This window comes from Thunnus maccoyii, chromosome 17, assembly GCF_910596095.1.
Source record: "Thunnus maccoyii chromosome 17, fThuMac1.1, whole genome shotgun sequence".
Lineage (NCBI taxonomy): Eukaryota > Metazoa > Chordata > Actinopteri > Scombriformes > Scombridae > Thunnus > Thunnus maccoyii.
This window is the reverse complement of record NC_056549.1, coordinates 27,235,851-27,248,050: the sequence shown is the minus strand read 5'-3', so window position 1 is coordinate 27,248,050 and position 12,200 is coordinate 27,235,851. Positions and strand designations below refer to the sequence as shown.

General features: G+C 40.2%; 1 protein-coding gene across 1 annotated transcript; it reads left to right on the top strand.

The window, feature by feature from the left end:
* Positions 1–1,974: 1,974 nt before the first annotated feature.
* Positions 1,975–12,109, top strand: ufl1 (UFM1-specific ligase 1). Its single transcript, XM_042390330.1, has 19 exons — positions 1,975–2,193; positions 2,391–2,536; positions 2,779–2,807; positions 2,928–3,025; positions 4,026–4,140; positions 4,325–4,455; positions 4,540–4,598; positions 4,683–4,829; positions 5,611–5,786; positions 5,881–6,060; positions 6,184–6,310; positions 6,430–6,552; positions 6,776–6,896; positions 6,982–7,148; positions 8,127–8,257; positions 8,423–8,503; positions 8,592–8,677; positions 8,764–8,944; positions 11,640–12,109. The coding sequence occupies exons 1-19, from the start codon at positions 2,117–2,119 to the stop codon at positions 11,856–11,858; spliced, it is 2,394 nt and encodes a 797-aa protein (XP_042246264.1). The 5' UTR covers positions 1,975–2,116; the 3' UTR covers positions 11,859–12,109.
* The last annotated feature ends 91 nt before the right edge of the window (positions 12,110–12,200 follow it).

Below are 12,200 nucleotides of genomic sequence, written 5' to 3'. Positions count from 1 at the left end.
ATGTTGCCCCATCAACACTTTAGCAGTTAAACTCTGTGTATCCTAGTGCTCTATGCTTCATCACAAATGTCAAATTTCGTGCCCATCATTGTTTTCTGTATCACACAGCTGGATGGACTTCCTTACAGACAAGAAGAAAAAAACATCTCATGTTATTCATCTATAAAGCTCTACTGTTGACACTTCCAAACCACCTCACATCTCTTCTCTCATTAAATCTGCAGTACACAATCCAGTAACTACTTAACCTTAGATATCTCTCATGTATGCACTAATGTTGGCTGAACTGGTTGCAGGTACCATGCACCCTTTAAATGGAATGAGCTGTAAACTGGCCTCAAACTTAAGTCTTACATTCCTCTTGGGCATTTTAAAGCCTTATTATCTTATGTTTTTTTATGATTCTTGTAAATGTTTTTACTCATTCCTTGTTTATTGTGTAGTTGTGTTGTTTGTCTGCTGATTGTGTTCTTGTCTTATCAGTGTTTTCTTGTTCTCAGGTCTTTCTTGGAAAAGAGATTTTAATCTCAGCCTGTCTGATTAAATAAAGATTAAATAAAAATAAATAAAACTGTACAAGTCCCCGGGATCAGATGGGCTCACTGCCAATTACATTTACAAACATTTTTGGAATGATTTAAGGGCACTTTTGTTACAAAAAACTATGAAGAAGATGGCTTAAAACCCAATGTATGAATGGAACAATAAAATTGAAATGGCTTAAATCCTATTTACAGTCACTAGACAGTTTATGGCACATTTTTCCAGATAATTTTATTATTCTATTAGAGGCTTAAATTGTATTTTGAAATGTGATTATTACATCAAGAAGCTGCCTATTAAGGTATCCAGCTGTCACCAGCAAGTCCTCTCATACTGGTGAATGTTATAATCCTTGTTTTCTAAAGGATGGGTGGGCAGAAATATCTGGTCAGTTTTGGATCTCTTAGACATAAATGGAAATTTGTTAGCATATAACGTTTTGTGTGTTAAATTTGATTTCTTCTCGTCAACCTCACTAATGCTATCCCAAAACCATTCTTACTTGGCTAAAGAGTGGTTTTACATACAAATTCAGTATTAACATTGCCAAATCAGTATATTGGAGAATTCCAGTTCCTTGATAAAAAATAAAAATAAAAATAAAAATGTAACAACTGTCTGATTAGACACAAGTTGACTTATATCCAAACCAGTTCAACAGTGTAGGCTATCTGATTTCAGGGACATGGATCCTGCCAGAGAACTAAGATTAAAAACAGAATTCTTATATTACCCCATAATACCCAAAGCAAAAGAAATTAATTTTAAAATAATTAATGACATATATCCTTCTAGCAAATTCCTTAGATTAAGATTCAGTTTTGAAAGTAATAGCTGTTCATTTTGCAATTCAGATATTGAAACTACGGAGCATATTTTCTCTGCTTGCCGTCACTCCAATGTAAGGACTGGATATTAAAGGTAAACAAGAAAATTTGCTGATTAACACAGTTCTCATAATGGCAAAATATTATAAACACAAGCCAGATTTATTAAAACTGCACCTATTTTCAAGCTTTTATAATGAGTTTCGACTGTACGGTAAATCCCTGAGGTATATGAATTTAAAATCTACAAATAACAGCTGAAATGTACACAATTTTACAAATTAACAGAATGTATTAAGCTTTAATTCAAAATGAAGACCTATTTATGTTAATTTATCTTTTTAACTTAATTTATTGTGTTATTTGTTGTATTATTTACCATTTACATATTTTAATTTATTGTATTATTTGTAATAGTTTAATTGTATGGTTTTAATCTGTCCTTTTTTTCGTTTTGTCTCTCTTACTCAGACGAATGCCGAGGTTTTTAATAACATGGCTGACTTGCCTAGCTGTTTGTACATCTATTGTTCAAAAAAGCATTTTAAAAAAAATGCGATTCTGAACACACAGCTCTCTGGTGACGTCAGGTTTTCCTTCTGGCTCTCCGTCCTACGTCAGCGTATGTTGACGTGTGGCTGAGCTTAGAGCTGCACTCTCTTTAGCAAGCTAGCTGACGCTTCTTCTTGGTGATAGTAGTTAACGAAACTGCTGGTCGTTTTTTGCAGACACATAAACTTTTAACAATGGCAGCTGACTGGGAAGAAATTCGCCGGCTTGCCGCTGACTTCCAGAGAGCACAGTTTGCTGACACAGTGCAGAGGTAACCGCATTTAATAAGCAGCTGTTAGCAGCAAAGCTAATACACGCTAACATTGAACTTTGATTTTAAAGTAACGGTTAGTTGGTTAGTTTGAGTTGTTTCCTTTCTCAGTTGTCGTTGGTAATAACAAGGAACAAACATACGTCTAAAAGAAGGGAAACGCCACTTTAAGCACTTTTGTAAACCTCCCTCCACAGGCTGTCGGAGAGAAACTGCATTGAAATTATTGCAAAACTGGTTGAAGACAAGAAGCTGGATGTGGTGCACACACTGGATGGAAAGGAGTACATCACTCCAGCTCAGATCAGCAGGGAGATCAGAGATGAACTTTACGTCCACGGAGGTGAGTTTAACAGCCAGCAGCATGTGAAACACAACTTCCTGAAATATGAATGACATCTACTGATCAGGTTTTAAAAAAAACAGCTGTCTCATTACATAAAAACATATGTAGGTCATATACTTTCTGTGGGGTGTAGTCACTTTCCCTGCATTCACTAGTCAGTCTCAAGAACACTATTGTTAAGTGTAGTATATTCAGAATTGGACATAACAGTAGTTAAATCCTATCGTTCTGTTTCACAGGACGAGTCAACATCGTGGACCTCCAGCAGGTGTGTATTAACCCAGTGTGTAACCATCGGTCCTGTACCATGTGCCAATAGCAAGCTGAGACACAGAATTCATGTTATCGTAACTTCCACTGAATGCTATTTTGATCATCTTTCTTACAGATTATCAATGTGGACTGGGTCCATGTTGAAAACAGAGCAGGTGACATAGCAAAGTCTGATAAAGGTGTTCAGCTTGTTCTGGGACAACTGATCGATGAGTGAGTATGAAGTGATCACTTCTACCCTACAGAGTGTCAGTCAGTCTGTCCATCAGGCACATGCAGTATATTGGAGATGTCAGCTTTTTAAACTTTTTTAGGCAAAATATTATTTTCCATCTACCCACCAGCCAGTCACAGACCTAACACTCTATTCTGCTCCTTTAGTGCCATTTCTGCTGCTTCTCTGTTTGCAACTTTGAACAAAATGAAACATTCCTCCTGCTCCTTGGACATTGTCCCTTTCCAGTTTCTTAAGGAAAATGTAATACTATTAGTCCTTTTATTCTCCATATTTTTAATTGCTCCCTTTTCTCATCTTTCCCATTCAAAAAATGTCCTAGTCCAGCCTTTGTAAAAAAAAAAAAAAAAACAGCTGTTATACATCTATAAATTAAAGTGGGATTGTTTTGACAATGGATTGTGCAGCAGAAAGCTGTTTAACCTGTCACCATACGACCTGCAGCAAACACTGTCACTACTGCAGCTACAGTAGCTAAGATGCTCATCCACTCATGGATGGTGTCGAAGAAAGCGTCAGCTTAACAAAAACTTAAATTAACTTAAATGAATTAATCATTTGTCATCAGTTAATCCATTCATCTACTTTCTGCCACTTATCTGGGTACAGGTTGCATTAATTAAATTGCGATATAATTATAAGTAAATGTAGGTCACACTGTCCCCACTGGTTTCCCATCATACTTTGATACTTTGGCAGGTACGACAGTGAAACAGGTATTAAATCTTATTCTATGTGATATTAGAAAGTCTTAAATTTAACCTGGTGAATTTGCAGAACCCCTGTACCAGTTCATTAGTATCATCTGCTTGGCTGACAGACCAACCCATGTAATACTCTCCTGTACAATTTCCATTTTGTGGTCAATCCCACAACGAGTGCAACAACATTTCCTCCACATAACAACCATACCAGCACATCTTTACATTTCACAGCTGCGCCTGTCTTTACATTTCGATGATCTTGTGTTGTGTGTAGCACCTACCTGGACCGTTTAGCTGAGGAAGTTAATGACAAACTGCAGGAGGCCGGTTTGATCAGTATTGCAGAGCTGTGTAAGAACTACGACCTCCCGGGAGATTTCCTAACTGAGGTGAGTCACACAGCCAGCAGCCTGTCTGGCATGTGTGCATCACACAATAAATCTCAAGATGAATGAGGCAATAAATTATAATTGTGTCATCTTTGTTGTCGGGGTGATTGATTCCTCTTGGCACGCTCAGATGACTTCAGATGACTTGGAAAAAAATAACTGTGTGTTTTCTCATGTATCTCAGGAGTTGTCCAAGCGTCTCGGGAGGCTTATCCAAGGAGAAATGGACCAGTACAACAGAGGGGTCATATTTACTCCAGCTTTTGTTGCTCGCCACAAAGCCAGGATACGAGGTCTTTTCAGTGCCATCACACGGTAATCATTGCTCCTATACAGTATCAGTCAACTGTTGTTTTGTATTTTATACTAAATGCTCTCCTTTCTTACTTTCTTCTGTAGGCCAACACCTGTCAGCAGCATGATTGGAGCTTTTGGATTTCAGGAACATCTTCTGTATTGTAAGGACAGACAGCTGTGATGTTTTATTGTTGCTGGTGTATCACAGTGTGATATATTGTGATGATGGGTTTTGTCGTTGCCAGCTGTCCTGGAAGAGCTGGTGAACACTGGACGCCTAAAAGGAACGGTGGTTGGAGGGCGGCAGGACAAAGCTGTGTATATTCCTGATATTTACTCCAAAACACAGAACGCTTGGGTGGACTCTTTCCTCCAGCAGAACGGATATTTAGGTATGATTATTGTTAGTATTATTATTATCACATTTCTGCTGCATCTCATTTTCTTTTTTCAGCGTTGAACCTCCCCTTCTGACTTTATATCATACAATAAGTCCCAGTATAAAACTCTATGAAATGACTGTCTGTGACTTGTCCTAATGGACAGTTCTCACCACTGTACTTAGCATATACGGATACCAAGAGCATTTTCTAATTGTTCCAGACAAAAGATGAACAGTCAAGGACAGAAATCACAACATCTCAAGAATGAATAGAAAGTCAAACAAAACCACCAGTGAAATTTGATTTTTTTTTTTCTTTTTAATTTACATAATGTTTAGAGGATGTCCTATGATTAACCATTATTCCAATTTAATTTTTTTTTAAAAAGCACACAAAAGGCTGCAAATGACGTTGTTTCCAAGCAAAGTCTGCAATCCAGACATATTGGATTCCAATAATCACTAAAACCTTCCGCTAGTTGGTGGGAGACTGGATAATGCAACATTAAGGGGAACTTTCTACCGATTTTAATACATCAAGTGTGTTTCCAGGTGTTGGGTTGTACTACTGCATAGTTGAGTTGCAGTGGAAGTAATGTAGGCAGCAGGTTTTGACAAGGAAGAAAAATGCCTGGAATAAAAAAAAACTTTCTGGTTTCTGCTACATGGAGGAGTCATTTTACAGCGGCCCCTGGCCTGTTTGGAGAGCCAGTCCACACAAAGATAGACTTGAACCAGAATTTTATGATGTGTGTGTGTGTGGTGTTACTGATGAAGTCTTCCTCCTGCAGAGTTCGATGCGTTGGTCAGGTTGGGGATCCCCGACCCCTCCAGCTACATTAAGAAGCGCTTCAAGTCCAGCAAACTGCTGTTCCTGAGAGCGGCCTGTGTGGGTCAGGCTCTGGTCGACCAGGTGGAGGCCTCTGTGGAGGAAGCTGTCAACTCTGACACATGGACTGACATACAGGTGCTCTGTCTTTAACTGTCAACCCCATTCATTGTTAATTTATGGTGAAAATATTTGTGACTTCAATTCCTCACTCTCACTCCGGCTGTTTTAGCCGATTTTGCCGAGCTGCCTGTCGATGGAGGACATCGGGATGTTGATCAACCAGGCCATGAGGAACACTAACGTGCAGTCCTCTGCCAGGGTGCTGGGAGGCACTGTCGTTGTCAGCGAGAAATTCATCAGCAGCTGCCTCTCTTTATTCGATGAAGCCATGCAGCAGAAAGCGCAGAAGGTACACCGTCATCTGTCACTCATGTCCAAATAAAACTATTTGAATGTAGATTCAGTTATTAAGAAATGAAGTTTAAAACACTTAAAGTACAGCGCCTTTACTTTTCTGTGATGCGGCTCTCAGGAAGTTAAGAACAATCCAGTGTTTCTGATAACCGAAGAGGATCTGAAGCCGTCATCCCTGCTGACAGAGAACTCAGCACTGTCGAAAAAGGAAAAGAGAGAGGCAGAGCGCAGGAAGAAGGCCACAGGTCAGTTAAAACCTCCCCGCTTGACGCTGCACACACAAACGCAGAAATTCTGTGATATGTGATACATTGAAGAAACTTATTTTTCTTTGAGGTATTAAGTTTAGCTGTTTGTCTCCCAGAGGGCAGCGGCAGCGTGAAAGCAGGCGGAGGAGGCAACGCCAGAGAGATCCGCATTCGTAAAACCAAGAAGAAAGGGAGGAAAGAGGAGGACAGCGATGAAGAAACCGGACCTTCGCAGCAAAGTACACTCACAGCCAAAACAAAATATTATCTTCACTGGGACATAATGTCTCTATATGCACATTAAGCCTGTTCAGTGAGGCGTTTGACTGTAACAACAGTATAATGGCTGGTTGAGTAGAAATCTCTCTCTTGGGTTGTTAAGTTCTTTTTTTTTCATGGAAGACAAAGATAACTGTAGCATCCATGTGAGACTAATTAGCTTGTGTTTCTATCTTTGTAAAGATCGCAACAAACAGACTGAAGTCCCCTTTATGGCCCAGGAGGAGATCGAAGCTGCTTTAGAGAAGCGACTGAGTGACTGCCCAGAAGAAATCCTCTCTGAGCTGGCAGAGCATTTAGTACGGTAATACAGAGATTTTTGTCTAAAGTTTTCTCTGTTAACACTTTTCCAAAGAAAGCCGACGAAACAATAAGTCCATTCTCTACAGGCCTTTGACTAAAACCTACCAGGAGGTGCTGCGCAGCGTCTTCATGTCCTCCACCAGCTCTCCATCTGGAGCCAACAAGAAGAAGAGCATGAAGGATCTGCAGGAGGAGATCACCAACCTCTACAACAACATCCGACTGTTTGAAAAAGGCACCAAGTTCTTCTCAGGTAAATCCAGAAGCACCTAGTGGTTCACACTTTGCCTCATTAATTAGATTAAAGTCATTAATATTCTTGGATTGCATTAGAAACTAAGAAAGTAGCCAGTGAGTGTAAATACATACTATACATACACACAGGACTGAATTTCCATACTTTGGTCACGTGTTGACAACTGAGCCATCTCCATGACAACTCATCTATCTCACTCTGCTGAGTTGAAGAAGACCACTTTTTATAGTGCAGATTCACCAAAATGTCATCTTTACATGATGTTACATTATTCAGCTGTTAGTGCAAGGTGTAGCTCACAGCTAACTCACTAGTCTAAAGCAACATGACCCTTCCTGTTTACATCACCCAAAGCATGTAGACATACAAAAACTCCAAGCATCATTTTGTAAAATAGTGCAAACACACTGTCTAAGGACATTTTAAGAACCACTTACATGCCAGGTGATGGTGTTTCTCAGCAGCCTAGCATCAGGATCAGATTACACTTTATTTTTACCTTTCGAGATCACTGTGCCAAATCAGGGGATCAAAGAGTCATAAATTCTAAATTCATGCTGTCGTGTGGCATTGAGGCATGGCAGACTATACACTGGACCTCAACCAATCACAGCTCGCTTCCAACAAATATTTCTGTATGTAATCAGGGTTTTATGGATGAAAAGTGACCATTCACACTCTGCCGTGAAGGTGGACATCTTTCCTTTTTCACTTCACCATGTTTACAGTTGTGAGGCATCCCAGTTGTCTTCCACTGTGACACACCACATGGGGTAAAATGAGCAATTGTCGTGCCCAATGATTATTTTTGTTCCCAACATCCCACATCTGTTGAGTCGGGTCATTATAGAGCTGATTTCATGTAGTCTGATCTGGAATAACTTATTCTGAAAATAACATTATAACCCAGTGAAAACAGCAGAAACAGTTCAAGGTTCCAAGGATTCATGTAACTAACGTACTTTGACCCTGCAGATGAAACCCAGGTCCTCATCGCCAAGCACGTCCTGAAGACCGTGTGCACGGACGTCACCAATATCCTGGTGAACTTCCTGGCTGCTGACCTGATGATGTCTGTGGAGAACCCCAGCTCCATCACCAACGAGGTGAGAAGCTGCTCCCGCTCTAAGTGACAGTACATTACAGGAAGAGATAATCAGCTACAGAGATCACAGTGAAATCAAATCAGGACTGTGTGTCAGTGTTTGAAATGCACCATGGGACCTCGTTAGGACTTGTTCATCTTTACCATCTCTGATGTGTCGCCTCAGGTCAGAGTGAAAATTTTGGGCAAGCTATCAGAGGAGACCAAAGGGCCTCTGATGAAGCTGCACAACTGCCTGAACGGCAAAGTAAGTTTTGTTTCCAGTCAGTTACATCATCAGCATCAAATACAGAGACGGGAAGCTGAGATTCGACTTCACCTTTTGTTCTTCACAGACAATTGAAGACTTTGTGACCAACATAGAGATCTCTGCAGAGGTGTGTGGCTTCATGCTGAAGAAGGGAGACAAGAAAAAGGAGAGGTAATGAAAAGGCTGCTGTTTGATTTTTTGTTTTTTGACTCTGTTTCTTAATTACTGACTTGTGTGCGTACGTGCGCTCCTCTCAGACAGGCCCTGTTCCTGCACCGCCAAGCTCTCATCGAGCAGCTGAAGGAGACGGAGGATCCCGCTCTGGTCCTCCACCTCACCTGCGTGCTGCTGTTTCAGGCCAGCACCCACTGCATGCTGCACGCACCGGGACGCTGCGTGCCTCAGATCATCGGCACGCTCACAGGCAGGATACCCACGGTATGTCTCACACTTACTGACTCTAGGGAGTAATGTGACTAAAAACTGTAAGTATGTTAGCAGGTGAGAAGCCAGCGAGGGGTCACGCTGCACCAGTGTCTGCCAAAGTTCATTTGTGAGTTAAAAGAAGCATCACCACCAAACTCTTAACAAGGCCAACAGATTTTTTTGTATATCATATCTATAATCTAAGATTATCAATTAAAAGGATTTGGCTGGTGATGTAATATATTTTTCTTATTGCCAGCAAATCTCAGAGCCGAACCAACAATGAACTCATCTACTTACAAGTATTGTGTGTGTATCCAAAGCCTGATATATCTTATTCCTCTGTGCCGTAGACCTCTGTTGTTGTCCAAAAATTGATTAAAACATGTCGATGAGCCAAACTGCTGCACTGGATGACATGTTGGTTTGGTTCTGCACATGAGATTTGTTGACAGAGAGAAAAATATAGAAAATGAACAAATCCTTGAATAGAGAGATGAAGTGAAACTTCAGTTGCCTAAAAGATAAACCCAGTCTTTGACTTAAATATAACTTTAAGTCAGACATGCTATACATACTTAAATCTACCTGTTGCATAAAGCTTCCGTATGAGTGACTAATGTAAGACTGACTTAGATAGCCAGTCGTGCAATGCATTATGGGTTTACACAGAAGAGGAGAAATGGCGGATGCAACAGCAACATTTAGCAGCAGAAGATTGACACATTTTACACCTGCTGGAGGAATACAATCAATTTAACAGAAATCTGAAGCGACACCACGTCTGAGAGAAAATAACTGAAAAGGTTAACAGCATAAATCCAACGGTTGTTAGAACTGTCAGTGTTCAGAAATGTTTTAAGAATATGCTACAAGAATCCAAAAAAGAAATTAGGAGGACACCTAACCTGACAATCTAAGACCAGTCAAAGGCCAACTTATGCTACTGACCCCAGAATTACTGGTTTCTGCTCCAGTAGTAAGATAACCTCATTCAAAATCCCATTGACTACACAATTTGTAAGAACACAAATAACTAAATATCCAGCCTTGACACAGAGCCTTTCTCAACAGTATGTTGTGTGGCTTGCTTCATATGTTTAGAGAATGGTAATGAACAAAAAAAAGATCTAATATTGTTAATCCAGTATTTCAGTTTTTATTAGCCTTTAACAAATGTCCTATAATTCTTGACCATCACAGATTAAACATCACTGCTTGACAAAAGAGGCACAACTATGGACGAGACAAGGTGTTGTGGTTAGTTCAGACATGTCTATAATAACAGCAGGACAGAACATAGTAGATGTTTTATTTAGACAGCAGCTGAAAAGTTGGTAAAATGACATCAGACTAGAGTTTTGGTGAATTTTTAAAAAAGTTACAATGACACAAGTTCCCGCACTGTCATGCTAGTAAGTGTTCATGGGAGCTGTAGTCTTTTTTTTATATGCTCACAAAGTAATCACTGTCTGACTAGACTTAACTAACTAAACTTTGTTAAAATTACGAGGGTTTCAACTTCTAAAAGCAACTCCTGTAGTTGAGCCCATTTGTCCTAGAGTATGAATATTTTTTCAGAAAGACAGATGAAAGAAAGACTGAATGAAAGATTGCACTGAGTTACAGAAGCTAGTGGCTTCTAGCAGCAATAATTGAAAGTGTCTTCACATCATCCATGACAGTCTGGTGCAACAATTCAGAAAGCCAGACTCACAAAAGATTTTCATCAAGTCATCTAAAACCACTTGCACCCCACTTCCATCAATACAATCCCTATACCAAGAACGAAAGTGCTCTCCCTCCAGGAGGTTCTGTAAATCACTGCCGACCAGGACAAAACCGCTTCAAAAAACTTTCTCCCCACTACACCACAGACCTTAAACTCCTCTACACCTTAGCCATCTATTGTCCCCAAGTCAGTCTGTATGGAACTCTTGTTCTGTGTGTATTTGTGCTTTCTGATTGTGGCTTTTGTCTGTGCAGTGATGTTGATGTAACTGTCCTGTTACACACCGTACCAGAGTCAGTTTCCACCAGCTCAGCTCAGCCGATTTAAAGTGAATGGAATTAATTGAAATGTCACCCCAAAAACCAGCAGGGGGTTCATGTAAGAAGCAGCTTAACAAGGCATGCGAACGTTTCTATGAAAAACTGTGGAAAGAAATAGACAAATGTGGCCTAATGACTTTTTGGAATTGAATAATTATAGTTTTAGTCATGTCAAACTATGAACAATTCAATCCAATTTGAACAACTCTTTGGTACAAGTGAAGAAAAGTGATTTTCCTCTGAGTGTTCAAGTCAGACTCATCATTAGCAACTGACCTGCAACCAAGCATCCAATCAGTAGTGTCACTGACCTTTAACAAGTTCCCACCTATAGCAAACAAATGATTTGGAAAGGGAATTTTAAAAGCCAAAACTTGAATATTGTCATTTTGTTGACCATGTAACATCTGTAAACATCAGCAAATCATACAATCCTTATTTAAATGACTTTGTTGGAGATGACCTGCATCCTTCCATCCATCACAACCTGTTCATGAAGATTTTTTTTTTTTTCCGTAGTGACAGGAGCAAAAACATGAAAATCATCCTAGGATTGTTTACATCCGATATTCAGACACAGCAGCTGTCGGTGTAATCGAGCGTTTGTTTAGCGAGTTAAAGTGCTGAAATGTTTGTGTGCGTCCATGTGTTGCAGGAGAAGCAGCAGCTGCTGTCTGCCTACCAGAGCCTGGTGGTGAAGCAGCTGGTGAGCCAGAGTCAAGGCAAGAAGCAGGAGGAGGCCGAGGGCGAGGAGGACAAAGCAGAGGAGCAGGACGAGGAGGCGAAGAGCGTCCGCACACAGCTCATGTCTCTGACACCTCAAGTGAAGGAGCTGGTGCTGTCCCAGAGGAAGACGTCTATGACCGAGGATTGAACACTTTAAAATGAGAGATGTCGGAACTGATCTATGATGAATCTTCTTACGGTCTTACATGCCCAGATAAATACTTTTAACACAGCTAGACCAGCTATTAAAACTGTATTTTTGTGATTTATCCATGTGGACATAATTCTAAATTATTAAAGTTAATTCCCATGTGGGATGTCTCCCGGTTAGTCCTATGAACATGAAAATCCTCAATGAGGTTCTGATTTTCATGCATTCAATAAAAACTCTCCTCTTCATGTGGTCAAGTTATTCATTGTCAAGGTTGTAGAGTCATGACTCACACTTTCATGTCTCCATAGCAACACTGATGTTCCTGCTCAGCCCTCA